This window comes from Acipenser ruthenus, chromosome 4 (assembly GCF_902713425.1).
Source record: "Acipenser ruthenus chromosome 4, fAciRut3.2 maternal haplotype, whole genome shotgun sequence".
Lineage (NCBI taxonomy): Eukaryota > Metazoa > Chordata > Actinopteri > Acipenseriformes > Acipenseridae > Acipenser > Acipenser ruthenus.
The window spans coordinates 72,588,099-72,615,271 of NC_081192.1; the positions used below are offsets into that span (position 1 = coordinate 72,588,099).

The following is a 27,173-nucleotide window of genomic DNA, read 5'->3' on the forward strand; positions in this document are numbered from 1 at the left end:
TTGATCTAGTTAGATCACACTTTACATTAATCAGTACAACTTTTCATATCCCCGAAGTACACCACATTCCTTGTTCACAACAGCAGTCTTATACCAGGCTATATTTATGATTTTGTTCTGATGTCCACTAAGGCATTTATTTTCAAAAACTGGCAAGTGGTCTTACGTTATTGTACGTCAGCTTTAACACATATTCTTAAAAGCTGGTATTTGCTTGGTTTAAGTGGCTGATCAGAACATATTTTTCCATTCCTTTGGCATAATTCAATCATATACTGTAGATTTATCTAACAAGACACATATCATTATTTTCAAAACTTGGTAAGGGCACCGTTGTAATAAAGTCAGGTAAATGTAGACAGTCTCAATTTATGGTACAGTGCTACCCCATTATAACGCGGTTGTCAGGGTTCATAATTGGAGACCACATTATTTGTGTTTCGCCTTATAATGAATATTGGCATTTTTGTTCCCAAAATGATTTACAATGGCCAAATTAATATTGCAGCGTACTGTGGAAAATGAAGGAAGGAGACATGCACAATTTTCAGGTACTCTAATCCATGGTTTATTGGGACAATTTATTCCTGGCCCCCGTTAGCCTGGGCCACACTAAAAACAACAAACACAGCAGCTTGTCTGACTCAGCTGTCAGCTCCGTCCGTGTTGATGTGGGCTTTCATGTCCCCGCCTACCCGAACATCAATCAGTCCCGGCTGTTGCAAGCTTACATACACACACACATACACAGGGTCCGTAGACATGTAACAGTAGAAATCCCAGGTTGTTATAATATATACAGTATAACAAAAAATGCTATTCCACCAGTTTAGCGTTTACACCACTCTTATTTAAATTGTATATTTTTTATAATAAATTTTGTAAACTGTGAATAAATAACACAGAATCCAAGGACGTTTATACACACTTGTATTGTTTTGTACTTGTTTTGTAACATTAACGGACAGTTTGTTTTTACTTTTAGAAAAAAAATACAGTGCAAGCACTGGAGCTTTATAAGTACTATATGTCCCAGTTTCAAATTAAATGGGTTTAACTACAAAATCACCGTGGAGCCTTCTTGAGGTGTCGTGGGCTAGTCGACGAAACACTGAGGATGGAAGGTGCCCACTTGAAGACACCAGAGATGTACCCTACTTAGCTCAATCCAGACGGTTGTCATGCTGATGCGCTGGGGAGACCACACTGTGGTTGATCCCCGGAGCCAGCATCGCAGCCGTTGTGTGTGCTGATGCGCTAGGGTGGCAATAGGCTGATCCCTGGAGCCAGCATTACACTTCAGCCAACAACACCAGACAGAAGGATATCTACATCATCATACTGAAGGAAGTGCAAATGGATGGAGACACAAATGGATCACATTAGTTTACTGTAAAGCTACGTCTTAGTTGGTGCTTATCTTGGCGATGCTTATCTCGTGTAATGGAAATCAGTAATGTAACAACAATAAAACCCAATGTTTGAGAGTCAAATTGCATTATGGGGGAAATGGGAGCCACAACCTTACCGTGTTATAACCGATTCTGCTCTATAACGGATCGTGTTATAACGGGGTAGCACTGTATATTGAGCAGGATTTTCAAAAGTTCGTAAATAATAACTCCTGTGTTAAACAAGTATGTAGCATTGATTTTGGCATTTTAAAGTGGTTGTTATGCATATTTCATTATTAAATAATAGTGCTAATGTGATTTCAGGAATTCTATGAAATAATGTTAATATTTTAACAAGCAGTGCTTCTTGCGACTATTTCTTTTGTTTGTGTGGGATCCGTGTTAATTGTCATAATTTATCAGGAGTTAATTTGCACATGGAAAAAGAGGGTTTTAATTAACAAAAGAGTATAACTCACCTTGAAACAGCCATTTAACTTACTGACGCTATAGAGAGAGAGTGTGTACAGGACCAGCTTTTATTTCTTACAGACTACCTCGATAATTCAATATTTGTAATTATTTAAATATTTTAGCCTTTTCTATACTTGTGGTTATGAATGAGATTTATTCACTTATTTTAAACATTTGTAACTTTATAGAACGTTTATTGTATTGTTAAAATGATATACCATTACTTGCACCCAGTGTAATGTTATAACTAAGAAATTATCAATGCAACTACAGCCTATTTGAATTCTGTATATGTACATTATATGACAGCTGACATATGCTGTAGATGTTATTTGAATTATACAACTGAAATCTTGGTCTAGAAAATGGCATATTAGCTGTTACAATAAAGTTTCCTTAGGTGATTATGGATTTGTTTTATCCACACAAGAACAAAGAACAGGCATCAAGGACACACAGCGATGCACTAGGAATGTGATCAAGGTCATTTACATGAATTTTGCCTAAACACATTTGTAATGTTGTCAGACTCCCCTCACACTTTATGTACAATGTACACTTTCACCTTCACACGTTTGCATGCACAGAAAATGTTCTTATAATACTGCAAATGTTCGGTGGCTACGTCTAATGCTAAGTTTATTTATCGTTGAGACGAGCAAAGAGTATCAGAGAAAATGCATGATTAGAGGTATTTACTGAACAATTAATTATAAATTGTGTATTGGGAGTTCTATCATAATTTTAAAAGCTTCATATATATATATATATATATATATATATATATATATATATATATATATATATATATATATATATAAATATATAAGTGTTACATACATGATATACATGTATAACAACTAAAAACTAAAACACCAATGGCACTTGAAATGTATGTATTTATAGCCTACAATCGTACATACTAACATACATACAAAAGTAGATGTCAACATAAGAAAATAAATTCCAACCAAGCCTAGATAGATAGCTTACAGTATTTTTTTTTTACCTAAAAAAAATTACAAAATGCACCTTAAAAGAGTTGTATATATTAAGCTGTGGCAAAATATCCCCCCAAATGAGGGTAAATGACAAATGGGGTTTAATTTTATTTCATCCGTGCCGTCCAATTTTTACCCACACGTCAGACAATCGTAAATCAGCATTTTATATGTGAAGTTTTCTACATAAATATACATTCTGCATGACAAAATGCACAATTTTAAATGAAGTTTACAGATTATACACAAAATAGATATTCCCATTATTTGTTATTTCCATTTGGCTGCTGCTCAGCTAGTGCGAGAGTCTCCCTGTACGCTAGTAGTTTCCATAACAGCGAATTATGCTTCCATTCATTTTTCTTGATCTTGTTAACATGCATTTTGATTAACGAGTTCCCCTTATCAAGTCATTGAGACAGGAAGTGATGTGTGTGGCCTGCAACAATTAAGATTTTTTACGAGAAATGCGTTCATTAACGACCTCATCGACTCAATTTCAAAGCATTAACGGATTGATTTAATGAACACATTTTGTTTGAAAATCACTTGCTACTAAAGCTCTTGTTACTATACCATGAGTTCGATACAATAATACTGTTTTTTGAAAATCCTGCCCATTGTTACATAGCTGGTATAAATCCATTTGCAAACATGAGGAATACCTTGCATTTTTTACATGTATTTTAAGAATAGCCTGCCCAGGACACTTACCTTTTTATAAAGGTATTCCACTAATAAGATAATCCCCAAACCCATTCCACTAGTGACTGATGTGAAAGGTATAAACAGCTACCGAATTAGCCACACTTATAGCTCCATCAGCCATGTTATTTACCTTTTTATTTTAACAGGCAATGAATAATAAATGTTTGACTGGCCATAGTGTGATTTAAAATGACATTGTTCTGTTGGAATGAACATCTGTCGCTTTGGCTGAGTATTTATATTTATATCTGCACCAAACCAGAGGACAGTCTATTAGCCATCATGCCTTTAAACTTCCTAATCAGCAGAGAATTGCATTTATTACTGTATGCAAGCTGATTCTAGCAGAAGTAACAACAGCTCCAGCTATTTTATGGGCTACAAAATATGCCACTTTATAAATACATAAGAATAAGGTTAAGAATGAAACCTGCTTGCCGTGCTATTTGAATGCCAGTTCAAGTTTTAAGTATGAAGTTTTAACATCTACTCTCGTGTCTGTTTGCTAAAATGTTACTCAGATGTGCAGTAGAAAAGGTCCTGGTGTTTTTTTTTTTATTATTATTTTTTAAAAAATACATTTAGCGTGTCTAATCATTATTTTCTCCCAATTTGGAATGCCCAATTGCTTTTCCCCACACGGCTTAGGGTAGCCCGAAGGTTCAGTGGGTGTCCTCCGATCCCACAACCAAGGCAGCTTCCTTTTTCACCCAGGAACTCGAGAGCGGATGTAAACGAGCTACAGACTTCTGGAGTACAAAGGCTAGCCCTACAGGTGCTTTGAGCTCACTGGGCGCCTGGCCAGCAGGGTTCGCTTTAGCGTGATGAGTAGAAACAATCTCTGCCACTTTTACCTCCCTAACCCACGGGAGCGTCAGAGCCAATGCAACGCTCCCTTCAGAGCCCCCACCGAAGACCGGCCTACTTCACACAGCCAGGACGCGAACCTGAATTGTATGACTCACCCTGTGCACCACACTTCTACCAGGTGAGCCACTCTGGGACCCTAAGCTCGTAGTGTTTTTTACTCTTCATCTCACACAGCCTGATACTCCTCACTCGCAGGTAGAGAGTTAATACCAATGTACACAGTATTGAAAAGTGTCAGCAGGCGCTGCAGCAGGGAGCCACAAGCTGAGTCTAGCACCTGCTATGGTTGGTGCACAGTTAGGAACAGAATGGAATGGTGTGGAAAAGGGTGATACTGCTCATGTTCACTTGAAGATGTGTTTACAAGATAGAGTGAAGAGAGTGCTGGAGACAGGTGTAATGTACAGCGATGCATATTCTTGTATTTCTTGTCCAGCAACACTGTCTGTGTCATGTCAATTAGTTATAATTAGTTGTTTGTTCTTGAACACACTATAATCTGAATCTTGTATTCTGTTATATTAAACCATTACCTTACACAGACAAGATTATCAAAGCATCTGCACTTAGTCTTGCAAAAGAAGGCAGGCATGACATACAACATTTTTGACTGCAAATAGAGCCAAGTGTGTACCAAAAAGGTGTATTGGTACAAATCACTTATCCAAATCAGGTTAACTGTTACTGATAAAGGCCAAATTAGAAGACCGGCTTGTTTTTGATGGATACCATGACCTATTTCTGCTTCACAGATTTACTTCAAACACAATAGAAAACCAAACTGGTAACTAACGGTGTAACTCAAAAGTTGATGTGTAATGAATCCTTGATTCTAATCTTCTTGTGAGGAAAACAAACAAAAAAAACAAAACCTTCTGTCTGGTATTCTGTGACCTCGACCTGGATTTTAAAGGTTTCTCACAACCCATGTACAGTACGTCACTTAATGTACCTGTGGGTTAGTGACCTCCGTGACTTTCTTGTTTTGTGAGATACTGTATGGAGCGTGAAGGACAGAAAGCATTTTTGTACATTTAGTACATACTAAACTACCGATGCTTCTCATGCCTAGTGGACGGATGGACAGAGGGATAGCTTCGCTCTCCAGCCCCTCTCTCACCTTTCACAGACATTAACTGTGGACCAATAAACAGGGCTTTGGAGCTGTTAGTTCACACTAAATAAGTAAAACTTAAGTCTTCTGCAAGAATTAAGCCAAACAAATGTAACAGGCTCTTTGTAATCCACGTCCTTTGCTCTTCACTTAATACTCATAGCCTGAGAAATGTGGAAGAGAAGCCAGCTTCATTCCCTGACAGAAAGAGAGAGAACATTTATTAGGCACATACTTTAACAAAAGAGAGAGAGAGAAATCTGAGGCGTACAGCTGCAAGCGTAAAGATAGTGCAGAGAAGCTTTTAATTCCCAATCCCTGCGAGCCTTTGAAATTACCAGTCTTCTTATCATGGACCCAAGACTTCTTATGCAAATTGTTGTGGAGTGGAACGTTTAAACAGGAAATTACTCGACAGCAGTTTCTCTCTCTCTCTCTCTCTTCACACAGAAAGCCTGTTTTTCTTCTCTGATAAGACAAATTGCTCGCCTCGCTTTGTAGCACACCAGGATTTAAAGGCAGCAGCCTGCCTTGGCGTAATGCGACAGCTTTTTATTTCAGAACTCCTTTGTAGCTGATTTCTCCTTGATCATGTTGAACCAAAATAAATAAATAAACATTGTCTCAGGGATCTGAAATAATGCTAATAATTCTAATAGGCAAACAGCTACAAGAAGCAATAGAAAATAAAGAAAAAACATTAAGCATCTTAAAATGTGTACACAAAGAATCAGTAAACACGGCTACCATCTTGTTTTGCAGTTCGACTGCAGTTTAACATTTTGTGCCAGATAAGAAAAAAAAAAAAAAGTATTTGCTTAACCAATAACAGTTTAAAATCCCCTATATTAATCCCTACCATAAACACACTGTGGTCCTCAGTCATGCACTTGGTTCCTGCTCCCTGGCTATCCACACAGTCATGAATCCTCACGCAAGTACACTTAGACCAGACCAGACCAGACCAGACCACAGAACAGTTTTAATTGCCACCTGGCCACCTGCTGCACATTCCATTTCAATTAGGCAGGGAGGGAAGTCTAACCTCCCAGCCCTGCCATATCTAGTCACACTTTGTTTCCCAAAATTAAACACTTTCATTTATTAATCAAACAAAACTATATTTTATTTATAAACCACCACCACAAATACACTATTTACAGAGGCAGGCAGCCCTGCCACAATACTGTTGATAGATAAATCTGTGTGAATACCCAAAACAAGGTGACGTGACCAGCACAGAGCAGGATTAGGAAGCAGCACAGAGCAGGATTAGGAAGCAGCACAGAGCAGGATTAGGAAGCAGCACAGAGCAGGATTAGGAAGCAGCACAGAGCAGGATTAGGAAGCAGCACAGAGCAGGATTAGGAAGCACAAAAGGGCCTGTGGAGAAAATGTGTGCAGGGTTCTGTACAAGGATCCCTATCAACAATGCTTTATACGAGTGCTGTGCAAGATCACTTCATTCAGTGGCCTCAATTTAAATCCTAATATCTGGGACAAAACAGGACACGTGTAATAAAATAGGGATAATGAATCATTAAGTTCCTGTTTTTTCATAGAAATTATTATGGTAAATATTGTATGAAAAGCCATTTCTTCGCCTTGCTCTCCCCTCTCACAGACCCCTCTCCTGGGCTCCTCTTGGATCTTTGGAAAGCTTTTACCATAAGTGAAAATATGTTTAGATCAGGCAGCAGATATGAGAAGATGGTTCAATGTCATCAGACTTGTTTCTGAAAAGGCTGCTTTAATGTGATAGGTCCTGGGAGGTTTTCAGTCATAACAAAAATCCAATACATTTAAGAAAGAAGAAGCACTCACCTGGGAGGACCAACTCACTAAGTTGGAGTAAATTGTTGTCCTGTGGTTAAGATTGAGAATGCAGATCACAGATTAGGGTGGGGAAACTGATGGACTGGGGGGTAGAAAGAACTAACTAGAGCTTTAGAAATACTAACAGAAATGTAATAAGTGCAATCACAAACTATGTCTTTCCCATTGTCTTCATTGGTGAAACTAGTAGCCATCATTTCAGCACAACATAGACATAACTGCCAGCACTGGGTGTCTAGACCTACACTTTAATCAACACAACCACAATTTCAAATAGCATTATTATTATTTGTTTATTTAGCAGACGCCTTTATCCAAGGCGACTTACAGAGACTAGGGTGTGTGAACTGTGCATCAGCTGCAGAGTCACTTACAATTACATCTCACCCGAAAGACGGAGCACAAGGAGGTTAAGTGACTTGCACAGGGTCACACAATGAAGGTGGGATTTGAACCGTGGACCTCCTGGTTACAAGCCCTTTTCTTTAACCACTGGACCACACAGCCTCCTATGTTCAATATGTCAGTATTACATGCTACCAAAATACTGCAAGGAAGAAAGACAAGGGAGTACCAATCACCAGCACAACTAATAACAGACAGCCAATTCGCAATTAACAAAATATCACCACTTTGGAGTCTGCATTCTCAACTATTAAAACTCAACCTAAAGTGAACAGAGACACAAGTGTCACTTCAGTAATAGTATGTAAATGTACTAATACATACTTATTTTTATTTTCATGCCCACATCTAAAGTGCAGCATATGCAGAATTCAACAACAAAAAGATAGTGCATGCCTCAGCCAAAACTGCAAATTATGACCATAAGGTCACTGTCTGGTCACTATGTCTGAGTATACACTTAAAAGTCCATCAGAAAATGTTACTTGTTCATTTATAAACCTTTACTTAAATGTGACCATTTCTAATCACACAATTTTTAAGATTTAACACCAACATTTTTTTTATATAATTAAGGCATGCCAATCAACATTTTTGGATTATCATATAATTTGCTTGATTGATCTGCATTATTAAAAAATGTATTTAATCTTGCACATGATTTTTTTTTTTTTAATTGCACGTCAATTAATTCTACTGGATCTTTCTTACTCAAATCAACTCAACTTTTACTTGAACGCTGCATTTGTAATAAACTGTCAGTTACATAGTACTCCCCCCCAAAAAAATAAAATAAAATAAATCACAGTACTAACATTCCTTGTGTAATGGAAATCATCATTATTATTATTATTATTATTAGTTAATTAAAAAATTTATTTCTTAGCAGACACCCTTACAGTGACTTACAGTTATCACATTACAGTTAAGAGCAGATCAAATCAGTAAAAAATAAGATCAAATTCAAATAAGAGCAAAATAAAGAATACAGTAAATAATTACATTTAAGAGCGAGTTCAACTAACAGCAGTTAACTTATAATAAAAAAATTATACAAGTAAAGTCCATTAAGAGTACATAGTATGTACGATAAATGGATAAGAACAATTTCAAATAAGAGCAGTTACCTAAAATGTGAATATGGATATCTAAGTGTAAAATCAAGTACAAGATTCAGCAAATAGTTATAATTGAAATCAGTAGTAGAATATGGCAAGGTATGGAGCAGTTCAGTACGAGTACAAGCTGATGTAAATAATGGTACAATTGGGTGCCATATAGTCCAATACAGTTGAGAGTTGTTAGGTTTACAGATGCTGTCTGAACAGGTGTCTTGAGGAGGCGCCGGGAGGTGGTCAGGGACTGAGCAGTCCTGATATCTGTGGGGAGGTTGTTCCACCCCTGAGGGGTAAGGGAGGAGAAGGAGCAGGCTCTGGGAGACCAGGGGGGGGGGGGGGGGATACAGCTAATCTGCCGGGGGTGGAAGAGCAGGGGGGGGGGGGGGGGCAAGAGGGGGTGTAGGGAGAAATAATAGTCTGGGGATAGGAGGGAGCAGAAAGGTTGAGACAGCGATGGGCTAGTACAAGAGTTTTGGTCGAGACAGCGATGGGCGAGTACAACAGTTTTGAATTGATAGAGAGCCAGTGGATAGAGCGGAGCAGCAGTGTAGCATGGGAGAAACGAGGAAGGGAAAAGACAAGGCGGACAGCAGAGTTTTGGATGAGCTGGAGTGGACGGATATTAGAGGCAGGCAGGCTGGCCAGGAGGGAGTTGCAGTATTCAAGGTGGGACAGTACCAGGGCCTGAATGAGCTGTGTGTAGTCTGTAAGGAAGGGGCAAATTCTGCATATGTTGCTGAAGAAGAAGCGACAGGAGCACGCCAGAGTAGAGATGTGCTGAGAGTAGGAGAGGGAGGGGTCGAGGGTGATACCAAGGTTCTTGGTGGATGAGGAGGGAGATAGGGTGGTGGATTCAAGAGGAATAGAAATAGAGAGATCAACGGTGGGGGACGAAGAGGGGAGTAGAAAAGGAGATCTGATTTGGAGAGTTTCAGTTTAAGATAATGCAAGTGCATCCAGGAGAGGAAGATCTGGGCATCAAAAATAAAGAAATGATATGAGAAGCCATGGGAGGAGATTTTGGGTCCCAGGGAACAGGTGTAGAGAGAAAACAGGAGGGGTCCCAGGACTGAGCCTTGGGCGGGCACTTGTCGAAAAAGAGCAAGAGGCAGAGGGTAAGCCATGCCAGGACACCATGTACGTGTGATCAGAGAGATAGGAGGAGAACCAGGCAAGAGCAGTGCCAGAGAGTCCCAGGTCAGTGAGGGAAGAAAGGAGAATAGAGTGGTTGACTGTGTCAAAGGCAGCACAGAGGTTGAGGAGAATTAAGATATAGGAGAGGGAGGAGGCAATGGCAAATAGTAGAGAGTTAGTGATGGAGAGAAGAACAGTTTCAGTGGAGTGTGCTGGGCGAAAACCAGATTGGAGGGGGTCGAGCAGAGAGTGTGTTGACAGGAAAGCAGAGAGCTGGCGATGTACCGCTCGCTCAAGGGTTTTAGAGAGGAAAGGGAGAAGGGAGACAGGACGGCAGCTCTTGATGGATGAGGGATCAAGGGAGGGTTTTTTAAGATGGGGGTGATTCAGGCCTGTTGAAGTTACCTAATAGAACAACAGGGGTGGAGGGAGAGGGGAGAGAGGAGAGGAGAGGAGGAAGAGAACAATCAGGAATAGACGACAAGGGGAGGTGAGTTCAACAGCATGTTATAGCTAGAAAACAGTTTGTAATAGCCATCTTCCCAGTAAAAATTGCTAGAAACAGTGATATGAGTAAACTGACAGTGTTTCGGCCATCTCCCCTAATAAAAACTTTTGTATGAGTCATCTTCCGACAAAAAATAGCAAGAAAACAGTGATTTGTGCAACTACACAGTGTTTGCCATATTACTCAAATATATTTTAATACCCATCATTTCAGTAAGAATTGGCAGAAAATAGTCTTCTGTGTTTCTCCTGAAAATGTATATTCAACTGCGTATTTCACAATTACAAATCGATTAAAAGAGGTGTCTACCACAGTAACATAGTAAATAAAGGTAGACATTATTGTAGTGGCCTCTAGTGTCTGTCAGAGTGATTGCAGGCAATCATCACAGTCATCCAATCATCCCGATCTTCCTTTTAGTACAACCCCTCAACGCTCACTCACTGTCAGCAGCCAGCTGGGTATTCATAGAGTTAACCTCTCCCAACAGAAAGGAAACATACACCAGTTTGAAAACCACTGGTCTAGTGGTTACAGCTGACGTGCAGTGAGGAAAGGTTAGATGATAAAATTAAGGGACTGGGAAGATAGTTCGTCTAGAGGTTATTGGATAAAAAAAAAAACTCTGTCCGGAATCATGTTACCTGTCTGATATCTCCTGCAGAAGAGGTAATGCCCTACTCATCTGCTAACTACCAGAACTACAAATGCCCTCTGCAATGGGTATTATTGTTTATTCTGCCATGCCGTAAAACAATTGCCACATTGTTTGGTTCACATTCCCCAATGTTTTCTTTATTTTTTTTTTCAGAAACAAGCTCGGAAAAAGAAGTGCTATCTCACCCTGGCGGGTGTGATCGTGTTGGTTTTTCTTGTCATTATTATTGCAGTGTCAGTTAGAAAATGAACTGTCCATCAATGCAATTCCAGGTAGGTGCTTTTATACCTCTGTTCCAATGAGTGTTTTCTTTTTTCACATGTCTATACTTGCACCACAATTTACATGGTGGGATATATTTCACTGTGTGTTAAACCTGATACTGCATTAAATAGAGACTGTGCAGCTCATTGTGAGGGTAGTGACAGTGCTGGAAAGCTGAGAATGGAGTGTTTAGACTAGTGCTCATTGTTAAGGTGCATGGGTAATGACAGAGCTTGAGAGCTGAGACTGGAGTGTTTAGACTAGTGCTCATTACTAAGGTGCAGGGCTCTAGAGATACATTTATGTTCTGTACAGTTTCTATCACATTTTATTTTTTACTGTAGGTAGCTAAAGAACCTTTTTAATCATGCAAAGCTACAATATATATTCGATATAGAATAACTCATTATTGCAGTGCAAAATCCAGCTGCCAATGTGTTTAATATCTATCTGAAATCTAGTTATATAATCCCACTGTAAAGCAGATGATATTTTGATCTGAAAATGAAATCGAGAGGAATGGTAGTTCCTCATGCCAAAGTTACAGCGAAGCGTGAGAACTGCCAGTGACTATCTATACAGCACGGATACTTTATGTGTTTTGGGGAGACAAAACTAAATCAACCAAAACCAACATTCCACTTTTAATGAGTAGTTCCCAACACTCTTAGGTGAAATGTAAAAAAAAAAGTCAATACCTGTCATACAGTAGAGAAATAAGTCACCAAAGTAAGGTAAAAATGTCCATCTTCTTCTCTTTCTTTTTCTTGTTCTTCCACTGTATTTTTACAGACCCTAGGCACTTTTATCCATGCATATGTATATTAGAGAACATCCAAGTATAATGACAATTAACTTGTTCTGTCAACATGCAAATATGCTAGGGAACACACTTATTGTGACGTCTATAACATTTATATTAAATTATTTATTTCTATTTTAAAATGGAACATTGCCTGCAAAAAAAACTTTCTTTATATAAATATAAAAAAAGTTTTTTTTTTATATTTTTGGTTAGTCAAGACAAGTAGTATTTTGAAAGATGAAGTTTTGATTTTGATCTTGAGTTCTGAAAATTTTTAGTTTCCTGTCAGTGTAACGCTCATTATGGTCCTATTGGCGCAAGGAAGTATGTTTCCTATAGATACTGGTTGATGAGAGTAACGCTATTTGTGGTCCCCACTGGACAAAAAGGAACATTCATTTCTGAGAATGAGCTATGCTAAAGGATAGCCGCTATATTTGGTAAAAGTAAAACATAAATAAATAAATACATTAATATAAATATTGAAATAAATGAATACATACATGAATACATGTGCGTTCAGGGCAAAGGAACGGGAGAGAGTGAGGAGAGAAAATAAGTAAAAAATAAGCAATTGCTACGTGGTGCTGGAGGACCAGCACAGTACGTGTTTGTTTAGTGTTTGTCCCTGTTTGTTAGTGTCTGTTTGTTTTGTTGGTCTATTTATTTTGACCGCAAGTGCCGTGTCCTGTGTTTTGTACAAACCTTTTATTTTACAATAAACCGGCGCAAGCAAGCGCATTTACCATTTCATCCACCGTCTGTCTGTGTACTCCTTTCTGGTCTGATGTAACCACTAGAGCCTGCTTGTCACACTGTGATATCATATTAGTTCAGTAAAATAATAAATGTAGCATAATACATTCTGTTAACGGTAAAGGCATATTTTATGTAAGGACTGTGAATCACCAACCCACTTACTTGTGTTAAACTATATTACAGTATACTGCAGTTTTGATAGACCAAGACTGACTGAGAAATATATTCGGGTTTGGTCTGTGGAAAAGGTGGCAACCCTACCCTGAGTACTACTTCCTAAACATGAAAATGTTACGATATACTAAATGAACTGATCAAGCTTATTATAATAGTTTGCAAAATCAGATGAAAACTTTCAATACAATCGGGATAATACATAATCATTAATTACAAAATGTTGTTCATCTTGCAAATGTTGGGACTATATTACACTGCGGATAAAACTATATTACAATGCGGATACACAATAAAAGTTTCTGGTTTTGTCTTAATTTAACATGTGTTTTAATTATTTTAATTATTTTTCATCACCCAAATGATTGTTATAAGCTGTATAAACCACTTTGGGCCGTGCAGTCCTGATGATATATACCACTTCTGGGGTGGTTGAAGGCCTTTGGCTGATGCCTCGGGCCTTATCACCACCCCAGGCATGGTACATATCATGGGAACCGAATGGCCCGTCATGGTTTGAGCCCTAACTAGTCATACTTTCACTCCAACTACGTAACCGCTATGCTACACAGATTTACATCTTAACCATTTCAACAGACTCGGCTACTATTTACATTTACCCTATCCAAATGGCAATACATTGCCTCAACATAGGTTGAACAATTTTGCTATTCCCGTAATGTGTGTGTGTGTGTGTTATAAAGTGAAAAAAGAAGTGATATCTGAAACAAAAACCAAAAAAAGTCAAGTTATCAAAAGTGCCCAACCATTTAAAGTAGAGATATCAAAAACACAAGCCAAGTTTCAAGAAACCATTTAGCAATCTTGCCCAGCACAAAGCAAATAGGCACTACTGTAAAACTGATGGGGGCCAAGGTTGCCCCAATTGTTTCTTCTAACTTGTATAAAAAACACAAGCTAAGTTAGAAGAAACCATTGGGGCAACCATGGCCAGCATCAAGCAAATAGGCACAACTGTCAAAGCGGTGGGGGCCTAATTGCTTTGTGCTGGGCAAGGTTGACCCAATGGTTTCTTGAAACTTGGCTTGTGTTTTTGATATCTCTACTTTAAATGGTTGGGCACTTTTGATAACTTAGCGTTTTTCCACATTTCCAGTGTGTTTTTGTTTCAAATACAACCCTACTCGACAATGGCAGACCTGCTTCTGATGCTACTGCAATGTAAGGTCAGAGCAAAAAAAAAACAATTACAAAAATTGTGCTCTATTTTACTCTCCACTTAACTACATTGTATTTTTCTTTTTAAGTAATCAATGATTTTTTTTGTTGCTCAAATAATGGAAGCCTGTGATGTGTCTTTTTGTTTCGTTACCATCTGCAAGGCATGCAGTGGATCTATAACAAATACGTGTTTTTGCTTAAATGAGATTATCAATGGGCAGTCATTGCAGTTTTTAAGAGCTCAGCTGGCCAGGATACCATAGTACCATAGCTCCATAGCAACAGCACTTTTACACTGACACGTCTTGCTTTTGGATTGATTTTGTTTCAGTTTATTCTACTACAATCAATTCATGTGTTTTCAAGAAAGAAAGAAATATTAAGATACAGGCTTCATCCGTCAGATCCTAGGAGCTGGAGCTTGCAATGTACATACAATAGTGTTTTATTTGTTTATATGAAAGCTTGTGGCATGAATAACTTGTGAAAGACTTGTTGGATTGATTTACAAATATGTATACACCTTTATAATGATTGTTTGTTTGTTTTTGTCTTTTTTTGTATTTGTCACATTAAAAGTCGCTTTAAGAATAGATGAAGTGCAGAGGGAGGGCAGACAGACACAACTAAGGGACTAGGAAGCTGAGTGGTCTAGTGGTTATTATATATATATATTTTTAAATCTGTCCGTAATTGTGTTACCTGCCTGAGATTTCCTGCAGAAGGCATACAGTTCTATCTATCTTTGAAAAACCCACCCACTGGCTGGTAATAGATCTATGAGCATATTCATTTGCCAGATCACATTGGTCTGATTTGCTGTGTTATGCAAGTACCTGTTGAATCAGTATTGTGAAGTGACTCCCATTGCCAGGGCCCGCTGCCCCAAAGGGGGCCCTGGAGAAGGCAATAAATATATTATTCTGGTCAATCAATACGTGACACACAACCAATAGTGCCATAGTTTTTCACGTCTATTAATAATGTTTGTTAATATTTATTATGGGGGGGGGGGGGGGGGGCAAATTTGCCATGAGACAATGGCTGTAAAATAATTCTGACCGGCACAAACAGGCTTTTCAGGCTCAGAAATTATTTGTTAAAAAAAAAGCACATATACAGGATCGTCGCTTCAGAAATTGCATTGATTTACTACAGCGTTACTCATCACCACAGCTACTTGTCTCAGGTAAGATTAGCCTCTAACCTACCATGATTTAGCTACTGTTTGGCTTGCAAGTTCGATTACTAGAAATATCAAGAGCACAATACTGCATATACTGCATGATTGTTGATTTGTACCGAGATCAGGTGGTATTGTGTTAAACTGTATTACAGTATCCTGCAGTTTTGATAGAGCTAGGCTGACTGAGAAATATGTCCGGGTTTGGCCCGTGGAAAACACTGTATACATAATCTCTTAATACCAAAATTGCTATATAAAGAAACCTAGGACAGCAAATGTTAGTATCCCAAACATTTGACATATTAACAAAACAATAGCTTGTGAATTCAGCAACATTGAATTTTATTAATGGATTATATTTGCATCAGCTGCAACAACTGATTTGGTTTTAACACAAATCCATGATTAAATGCATCTAACCAAAGCATCAGCACTTTTTAATCAACAAAATGTGTTTATAAATGAAGAGGCAAGCGAACATGAAACATTATTTTACAAATTATTGTTACCTGTTATGTCTACTGTTGCCCACATACTGATTAGAGGAGAAACCTCAAAATGGAGCGAGGTAACCAGTGGTGTACCACAGGGATCAGTATTTGGTCCTCTGCTATTCCTAATCTACATTAATGATTTAGATTCTGGTATAGTAAGCAAACTCGTTAAATTTGCAGACGACACAAAAATAGGAGGAGTGGCAAACACTGCTGCAGCAGCAAAGGTCATTCCAAATGATCTAGACAGCATTCAGAACTGGGCAGACACATGGCAAATGACATTTAATAGAGAAAAGTGTAAAGTATTGCATGCAGGCAATAAAAATGTGCATTATAAATATCATATGGGAGATATTGAAGAAGGGAACTATGAAAAAGACCTAGGAGTTTATGTTGACTTAGAAATGTCTTCATTTAGACAATGTGGGGAAGCTATAAAAAAGGCCAACAAGATGCTTGGATATATTGTGAGAAGTGTTGAATTTAAATCAAGGAAAGTAATGTTAAAATTTTACAATGCATTAGTAAGACCTCACCTAGAATATTGTGTTCAGTTCTGGTCACCTTGTTACAAAAAGGATATTAAATATTTAAAAGGTGAAAGGATAGTAAATTACCACTGCCCTACCTAGCCTTCCAACAGGCTGCTTCAATACAAGGGTCCCTCTCGCTTTGGGGTATATTCAAGATTAACACATAGGTCACATCGTTACAAAAAGGATATTGCTGCTCTAGAAAGAGTGCAAAGAAGAGCAACCAGAATTATCCTGGGTTTAAAAGGCATGTCGTATGCAGACAGGCTAAAAGAATTGAATCTATTCAGTCTTGAACAAAGAAGACTACGCGGCGATCTGATTCAAACATTCAAAATCCTAAAAGGTATAGACAATGTCGACCCAGGGGACTTCTTTGACCTGAAAAAAGAAACAAGGACCAGGGGTCACAAATGGAGATTAGATAAAGGGGCATTCAGAACAGAAAATAGGAGGCACTTTTTTACACAGAGAATTGTGAGGGTCTGGAACCAACTCCCCAGTAATGTTGTTGAAGCTGACACCCTGGGATCCTTCAAGAAACTGCTTGATGAGATTCTGGGATCAATAAGCTACTAACACCCAAACAAGCAAGATGGGCTGAATGGCCTCCTCTCGTTTGTAAACTTTCTTATGTTCTTATGTTCTTTTGACTTGTCAACATGTCTGCTACCACTTTACTCTGTCAATTTTATTGTCACATTTGAAACCAAATTAAATACCATCAATATATCTGAGAAGTGCTAATACATTTCTATGGTACTATGTTGACACAAGCTCATTGAATTTCATAATTCGAATAAGCGTATTGGTAAAGGATCATCCTTTTCGATATTACACAGCTGTTCAAGATATTTGGGTAAAATAATTAAATAAAGCATTAAAAGAAAATAATTATTTTACTGCAAGATCATCCAATGTCTTGGATTTTATATTACAATGTAGTCATGTAATCAAAACACTATTATTTGTAATCATTTAATATTCAAATAACGATATTACACTTTTTTTCTGAAATATTTTAACCATCTGTCATGTGACCGTTTTTATTTAGGCATGTAAAATAATGTCACAGCAGTCACGTCAACACAGTCATATTAGTTCATACGAATATAATCAAACTTTTTTTTCATCCCTTGTTGTGTGTATGCATAAATTCCCAAGTCACACTGATATATAAAGCTCTTCACAATCTTTGACTGTCACACAGCTAATCCCAAGACCCAAACATTGGGCTCTGTGATGAATGGGCCAATACACAGTTGAAATTGGATGTATACTGTAAATGGTTGTTTTTTGTTGCGTCAACAGTGTGCAGCTCGACATACTATATGCTTAACTATTATTATTTTTTATTTACTATTGTCGAGTCTGTATAGCTCCCACTTCTCTCCTTTCATTAGTGGCAGGTAGTGTATATAGACAATTGCTCTAATTGATGTGTTTATTACTGTCTGTATTTCAGTTCAATTATATCAAAAGTTTCTGTTTTTTATTTTTTTTTTGGGGGGGGGGGGCTGACAAATGTACCTGCATTTAAATATGTTTTTTGCCAACTATTAAAGAGCAATGAGCCGATTAACTAAGACTTCTTTCTACTCCAGCGAATAACGTGCAGCATGAAGGTGGAGGAATGAAATGAATTGCTCTGCATTTTATAATGCAAACACATAATTAATCATTGCAATAATTTGAAAATATTTTCTTTGAGTTTAGTCAGGGTGATGTATTTGTTTTATGGAACATCTGGTTTAGTGTTGTAGCAACAACCTCCATGCAGTGAGGGTAAAGCGATCATCACTGTGGTCTTAGAAATGTATAGGTAGAACAATATGTGAGCTTGTTTTGTTATTATCATTTTTCCATGACTAAATTAAAAAGCTGAGATGGTTTAATGATGTTAATTACACCATTAAAGGCAGGTAGAACGCTCAGAAATAAAAGCTGAAAACCAAAAACCCTAAAAGCATTGACCTTTGAATTGAAGTAAGTGGGATACTTCAATGTGTGTGTGACAGTGCGTGATTGACACTGGTAGTTGAGTTGAGGGTTGTGTCAAGTTCATAGGGCTGCGGTTTACAAGGAACCTCGCAGCTGGCCAATCAATTTAATAGAAGTCAAATACATATTCATGAGTAAAAGTCAGAACACAGCCAAGCAGCCTATCAAATCGACAGGCCAGCTGAAAAGCTTGAGCTGGAACCCGCTGAACTACACATTGGTATGTGCTTACAACTAAACTCAAGCAGTTAAACGCTCTGTCTTGTCAACCCACTTAAGCTCATTTTATTGCAAGGTCTGTCTGAATACACACGATATCAACACACGTTTGGTAATTAATTCACACAAAACATTATGTATGCAAGTACTCTTGTCTTAGTATTTGGATAATGACATCACTGATAAATTTAAGTTTAATAGATTAGGATTTAATATTTAATTATAGCGTCTACAACAAATATTTTGGCATTGCTACATTTCATTTTTTTAAAAGGCTAATCTAACTGCTCAGCGGACAGGAAAAAAAACTTTTTGGGGAGGAAACCTCTGGTGGTCCTGGCGGTCTCTGGGTATTCTAGTAAGACTTGAGCAGAAATAATATCAGGGAGAGCAGAGTGAATGTAAGATTCCATTGCAGAGGAAGGCCAACGCCCCATTTTTTAAAATTAATTAACTTTGGTTGCTGATTTTGCTGTGCCTATACGGAATGAATGGGGGGAATACAATTGGGGAGGAAGACCAGCTTTAGAAATGAGTGATAAAAGATGAGTAGAAAACCAGTTCATTGTTATAATAGAATTGTTAGAGTTGATAAAGAGAGGATCAGATGGGTTAGAGGGGTGTGACGGGAAAGATAGTGGGATAAAGAGGAATAAGGGCAGGTAGAATGGGCGGTAAAGTGCCTTTCTGTAAAGTGCCTTTTTTTCTCTGGATATTTTTTGTAATTGATCTATTAAACCATATTGGCCATTTTGTTTTAGATTTTGGTTTGTCTACTTTTGGGATGTAATTGTTTTGTGCCTCTAGTACTCCATTTTTTTAAAAAAACAGCCATCCTTTTTCTGTGGATGTTTTCTCTATTTTACTCCAATCTACTGTTAGTCTCTGTTTCATACCTTCATAGTTTGCTTTTCTAAAATTGTAAACCTTAGATTTAGTCATTACTTCAAATGAGACCATGTTGTGGTCTGAGTTTGCCAATGGCTCTCTGAACTCTGTTTTAGTTATTTGTCTTCGTTATTTGAAAAGACTAAATCAAGGCATGCCTCCCCGGTAGTCGGTGCCTTGACAAATTGCATTAGGAAGCAGTCATTTGTCATTTCCTCCATCTCAATTTTGTCCGTCGTGCTCCCCACTGGGTTTCCCCATTTTATATGGGGAAGTTGAAATTCCCCATTAGTATGGCTTCTCCTTTGCTATACGCATGTCTAATGTCATTGTATAACAGATTATTTTGCGCGGTGTCTGATTTTGGCGGTCTATAGCATGCTCCTATTATGCCCTTTGAATTTTTGTTTTATCATAATCATCCTCTTGGGGATTTTTTATTCTGACCCATATTGATTTGGCGTTGTTTTCTTCGTCCAGATTTAACACTTGGGCTTCAAGACTATTTCTTATGTATAGCGCTACCCCTCCTCCTCTTCTGTCCTGCCTGTCTTTCCTATATAGTGTGTACCCACTATTATATTCGTCTCCATCACTCTCAGACAACCAAGTTTCTGTAACACCTATCACAACGTAGTTACTTGTTAGTGCAGTAGCTTCAAGTTATAACATTTTGTTTCTGAGACTTCTAGCATTTAGATAAATACATTTAATGGCTGTCTTATGTGAGTTGTTGCCCTTGTTTTGAGGTGGTCTCCCTTCTGTTCTTTTGTTTTCTCCCTCCTTCCTTTCTAGTTTAAATGCTTCTGGACCTCCTCAAGGATCCTTTCTCCGAGTAGATTGGTTCCCTTTTTGTTTAAGTGCAGTCCTATATAGATAGTCCTTGTTGTAGAATGTGCTCCAATGTTCAAGAAAGATGAAACCTTCCTGTGTGCACCATGATTTCAGCCATGCATTTTGGTTTTGTATTTCCAGCTGTCCATATGGTCCTTTGCAAGGTGCCGGTAGTATCCCAGAAAATACCACAATTTTGTTCTTGTCTGTTAATTTCCTTCCTAGCTCTCTGAATTTGTTTTGCAGGGATCTTGGCCTGTCTCTTCCAATGTTGTTTGTACCGATGTGGACGACCACTACCGGGTCGTCTCCTGTTCGTTCTAGGAGCCTGTCCACATTATCAGCGATGTGTGTGACCTCCCTTCTTTTTGCTGCCTGGCCAGCAGTGTTTATCATGTCCTGGATGTTATTCCTTTCATTCTCTTGATGCTGGTTTTGATCATCTAAATTGTGAAGTGGCTCAAATTTGTTTGATGTTTTGATTTGTGGTGGTTGTGTTTGACAATGTTTCTTTTTTTCCCTATCTCTGCCTACCTGAATACAGCTGTTTCAACCCTCTATCTCCCTGGTGGCTTTCTGTCCGTTAGGGGTGAAAACTTCCAAGAACTTGGTTTGTCAGCTCCTCAAGCTCCTGTTGCTCTGTCATTTCGTACAGCTCCATTTCTAGCTTACTTACTTGTTGAAGCAAGTCCTGGATTTTGCAACACTTTACACACACTTAAGTAGACAAGTAAGTGTCTTTCTGTCCAGTGAGCCGTCAGAACGTTTTAGAAAAAAAATAAAAATAAACCCTCCCATTCATTTTTAGTGCTTTGCTCCATTATGCGGTTCAGTGACCAACTTTCTATTTAAACAGTAACTGCACTCACACTCAATTCAGTGTTGCTGCGGGCGGGAATGAAGTACGGTGTGCCGAAAGGCTCAAGACACAGAAGTGTGATTAACACGCGTTAAAATAATTAATCTCCAAAAAAATGAACACGTTAATCGCAGAAGTTAACTGACAGCCCTGAAATTTCAGTCGCATTGGATAGTGTGTGATGCTTTAAACATGTTTTATATGTTATGATACGATTCCCTCGCATCAGCTAGTTTGTTATACCCACTCGCAAGTCTCAAAGTCAGCAACCAATGAGTTCACCACGTTAGGTCATATGGCTGAAGACGTGCATGTATTCTCTCTAATTATGCATGTATTCTCTAAAATTAATCAAGAGTAACTAGTTGATATTTGTAATGGTTTTAATTAATTAGCACTCTCGATTATTTATTACTTCCAACCAAGCTCAAGATTCAGAAAATGAAACACAGTCAAGCAATAATAACACAACACTGTTCTATTCAAACATAGTCTATACATTTGATCATAGTGAGTTACGGTACAAAAGTAAGAAACAAAATTTGTGTCAAAATAATCAGTACATTAAGTTTAGCAATAGATAATATTCAGGTAATATTTCAGCTTCAATGTGACATGTCAATTATAAGTAAAAGCAAGCATTCATCAATGATCTATATTTGTCTTTCTATAATAATAGCAAAGTTCTTAAATCAATAAGCGAATAGCATGAATATAACATGTAAATAGGATAACTGTTTGAATATATATCAGTCAGGAACATTATCGAAATACAAACCCAGTAAATTCTAATTAATAGGATATTATGAAATTGTAATCAACTCTTTAGCAATCTGTTAGTTAATTATAGATCTCTTAATTAGAATCCACAGCACCTAAATTTAACAGCCATTATATTTGTTCTTATTCATTCTTTATTTATTCTAGCACCAATTACTGAACTTAAGCAGTAGCGGCTGGTGGCTCCAGAAATTGGGGTGGCATAAAATATTGGCAGCAGGTCTGACTTTTTCACTACTGTTTACATTTGAAACAATGCTATTCAATACAATGCTGCAATTTACCTAAACACTTCTGTTTGTTTACTATACGATACACCAACAAATCAAAACGCTAATAACTGATATGCAATCATGAAACCAGACAATAATACCAACACAATAATAATAATAATAATAATAATAATAATAATAATAATAATAATAATAATAATCAGACATTGCTATGCCTATTATAAAAATTGCCAAGAATATGATTATGATAAAAAAAAATGAAATCTGTTAAAAAATTAAATAAGTCTAATTAAAAAATGAAATCAGTCTGAGGAGGCTGTGTGGTCCAGTGGTTAAAGAAAAGGGCTTGTAACCAGGAGGTCCCCAGTTCAAATCCCACCTCAACCATTGACTCATTGTGTGACCATGAGCAAGTCACTTAACCTCCTTGTGCTCCGTCTTTCGGGTGAGACGTAGTTGTAAGTGACTCTGCAGCTGATGCATAGTTCACACACCCTAGTCTCTGTAAGTCGCCTTGGAAAAAGGCGTCTGCTAAATAAACAAATATTAATAATAATAATAATTCACTGCCAATCAACAAGCTTACTCGTCATAAATAATACCATGGCATTATCAGACTTTAAATTATGACGGAAACCCAAGTGTTGCACATTTGAAATAAAGCACTTTATGCATTTGTATGTTTGATTACCCCAAAATAACCGAAATATTTACATTTAGTGAGATGTAATGTAATTACATTATTTGATTTTGGTTTTTGTTTCTTTAACATATTCCAAAAAAATGAGAATCAGAGTTATGGTATCATCGTTCACTGCTTCTCATTCTCTTTCTACTGCTGCCTTCCACACACAATCAACACACGTTAGCGTTTAGGGAGAAGTTACGACCAATGATTGGCAGACAGAAGGAGACCCGCCTCCTCGGCTGTGTTAATGTGTGTGATGTTGCGAGATGAAAGTAGGAGGAATATGATTGGCTAGGCACAATCTCCCTTGTCCTCCACTCCTCCAGTGACTGTATGGGAAGCAGTAGGCATAGAGAAGCCAGATTTTCCATCAACTGATATTGCTGTCAACCGCGCCCATGGAGCAGCTTGCATGCAAAATAAGCAATGTTTATGCAAATAAAAGTAAATGTATGTGATCAGTATGTGATTTTTTAAATTTATTTTTTACTTAAATTTTATGAACTTCAGTAGATCACTTCACTCTGACTATTAAATGGTTTCCACCAGCTATTCCCCTGCCCCTGGTTTATACAGTACAGTGACTTATGGCCACATAATATAACTCTCTCTCTCTCTCTGCTTATACATGTATTACAAATCTCTTTTAGTTGATTGGGGAATACTCATCTTTTGCCTTGCAGAGTTGATGTAGTTTATGATTCAGTTGTCTGTGATTCCATTTGCGTCAGAGGCCGGCTTGCAGTAAGATTGCCTGGGCTCCTGGTTAGGCAACCCAGTCTTGCTCTGTATATAGGAAATCTTGCTGTAAATTTGACCAGTGCCAGCAGGCCAAATCAGCTCATCAATTTATTGGCTCAATGTTCATTGGCCTTTCCTCTTTCTTCGATGGCGATCTAGTTGGTCGAGTTCTCTTTATATCCTTTTTGTAAGATTTTTGTAAGAAGTTTCTCAGAATTTTAACCACATTCTGTAGTGTTGCGGTTGAATATTCTTGGGAGCTCTCCGCTCTTCTGACTGCTTGTTAGATGTTGACAGCACACTCCCTTTTCTCTGACTGACTGTACAACTCACTGGAACAAAGAGCAGCTTCTCCCTTAATTAAAATGATTCTTTTTGCAACATTTGACCTTGATAGCCAGGTGCAGCCAGGCTTGGCGATTTCTTATTTATTCAGAGGCCTATTCCAGGCATAGGAATTTGGGAGAGCTGTCCTCCCCAAAACTTATTGGGTGTTACCATGGTGACCAGGCCGTTTCATTATTTATAACTTGTAATTTTCATGGCGACCAGGGGCTTATTTGTCGCCAGACTATAATGTTACGAACACACACATTCACACGCACACACACGCGCACACACACACACACTAAAACACGCACTCACACAACACACACTGACAAAGTCATACATACACATATTTCGGTCAGTCTCTGAAAAATAAATACTTCTCGCATCACAGTTATTGTGGCTTATAAAAAAAAAGGCAGAAAAGGCAGGGGATATCTGCACTGAACAGATTTCTTGAGTTTAAAAATCCCAGTAAACTCAATTATACTCAATTGTACCTTAAAAAAGAATAGAAAATCAGACCCTTTTGACTTTCAGCATAGCATTGAATTAGATGCGAGTAGGGGTCTGGACAAGAACATTTCACTCCTCACTACAGATGACAGTGATTTGTTACTGTGACTCATTTGAGTTATAAAAACTACCAAAATCAGTAGGGTGTGGCATTCAGGTTCCAACTTCATGCACATGCCTAAAATACATACAGGCTCTGGGAAGACCAGTGAAATATATAAGTGTGAATCTAAACAGACAGGACAGTGACCAATCTTTCTCATGACAGAATTATTGTAGGAAAAAAATAAATGCTGTAGATCCCAATGGAGAAAGAGGGGCCAGGAAATTGACCCTTGCAAGCTGTCTAACAAGGCGAGAACTGAAGACTGAACAGTTTTTATTAAATTTCAGTCTCTCTACTCCAAATCAAAACAGCAAAGCGAAGCAGCTCCAGGGGAGTATTAGGTGAAAAGGTCTTGTCAATAGGTACTTTAACAATCCCAGAGAGAAGAGAGTGAGTTATCCACTCTGCATGGTGGATAGGGCTGAGGGAGTGGACAGAGAGAAAGAGAGGTTAGAGACGGGGGGGGGGGAGAGATAGGAAAATAAATTAGAAAGAGTTTTAAAATGAAGGAAGAAAGACAGGGAGAGAGCTGCAGGAAGAGAAGTAGTGGAAGAGAAATTGAAAAAGAAAAAAAAACATGAGTATAGGACAGGTTTCTAACGTCATGGATTCTAAACAAAATGGACAGTCAACACACTTTCTTAAGAAGCAGTTTGGGGTAGGAGGAAGTGGAAACAGGAATGCAGGGAGAGTGTGGAAAGCCAAAAAATAAAGATAAGAGAATGGGAAGGTGAGAGAACCCATTGTGTACAAAATAAATTTTATGCAGCACTACTGGGGCTGCCAAAAGCTAGTTTACTGTACCTGCAAAAGAGGGAGAGAAAGTGAATATAATGTCCTGTAGGAGCTGACAGCAAGTAGAAAGCAGTACCCAGAGCTTTCTAAATACCTGCAGCAGGGAGCCAGCACCAGAGAAAAGCCTTGTGATTATCGAAGCATTCTCTACCCGCAACCAGCACTGTCATATTGACTGTGACTGCTAATTTCCCATGTGGTTTCGCAAATCAATTATGAAAAGACAAAGTATTGTTGATATTGCAAGGTATCTGTAATGGAAGAACTGTTTTATTTATTAGATTAGCTGGCATGAAACTACGAGAGGATGTTATTCTAGCTTGCGTTCAGTACTTTGTTCTAAATTGCTATATTTTGTTGACTTTAGGGAAAAATGAAGTTTAAAATGTGCAAATACCTGTCATTTCAGATAAGAGTAGTTAAGCAATGGCTGTGAAGTAGAGGTCTTCACGGGTCCAAATTAATCAACCTGACCCGACCCAATGTAAAATTCTTCTTGTTAGACCCAGATCCTACCTGGCCTGAAAAACAGTGGAATGCTTTTCCTTTCCCCAGCTTAGTATATGCACTGACTAGATACAGTATTAAATCTGGCTGAACTACAGAGGACTGTAAAATGAAATATATAATATCGATTAAAAGTCGGAGTAATGGAAAAAAAAAATGTCGATAAACTAAGCCGCAATGTGTTCTTGTCATCATGAACAGTTGTTCATTAATAATAATGTTATTAGTAGTTGTAGTAGAGGTGGAATTTTTTATTGGTTAGTTTATTTTAAAAAAATAAAATAACAATTTGTGCATATGAGAAAACCAGGGTATCATTATTTTGTCATTTTATTTCATATGGCACAATTAACAAAGCGCTGTACAGAGTACACTATCATTTTTTCCTTTTTTTGTTCAGCTTTGTTGTGCCAGGTTTAAACTACCATTTCAATCAGTATTGAGTAATGTCCATCTCATGCAAGCCATCTGGCTTTTGAAGGGTGTTCCACACTGATATCAGACTGATATCAGGGACTAGTAGGCATTATATACTGAATACACATTTTGCTATTGAATCTCAGCCATCTTTCTCATTTTATTCTCTCGAGCCAGCTGGTGATTACACTGGACACTGTACACTGGAAATATTTACTAGACCACCCACTGTATGTTTGCCAGGCTTCAAGAACAAAAAAAATCATGTGCCTTTAAGAGGACTTTACAAAGCCTTTTGGCAGCAATTTTTTACCATCTTCATCCATGTGGATGCCGCTGACTTAGCCCAGCTTGGAAGCTGTGGAACAGTCGCCCAAAGTTACTGTGTCTAACCAGGCTTACAGGGTTTAAGGTTGCATTTGAACACTACTTTGACATGGTACAATACCACTAAATAGGTGTAATATGGAGGGATTACCAACTTAATTTGTATTTAAAACCAGTGTGAAACCAGGACCACTATATCAGGTGTATCATGTTTGACAACAGCACAGCTGAAAACATATTCAGAGACATGCTCTATGGATATTGGATGGGTACAATGATTAGTATGGTGTTACATTATAAATAGATGACGAGGAA

At 38.0% G+C, this 27,173-nt stretch overlaps 1 protein-coding gene across 2 annotated transcripts in view; it reads left to right on the forward strand.

The window, feature by feature from the left end:
- Nucleotides 1-27,173, forward strand: part of tsnare1 (T-SNARE Domain Containing 1) — a 265,495-nt gene that overhangs the window by 222,565 nt on the left and 15,757 nt on the right. For both annotated transcript variants that reach the window (XM_033999014.3, XM_034917187.2), the window contains exon 11: nucleotides 11,374-11,492. In XM_033999014.3, coding sequence (XP_033854905.2) covers nucleotides 11,374-11,469 — 96 coding nt within the window. In that variant the 3' untranslated portion in view covers nucleotides 11,470-11,492. The remainder of the gene's footprint in view (nucleotides 1-11,373; nucleotides 11,493-27,173) is intronic.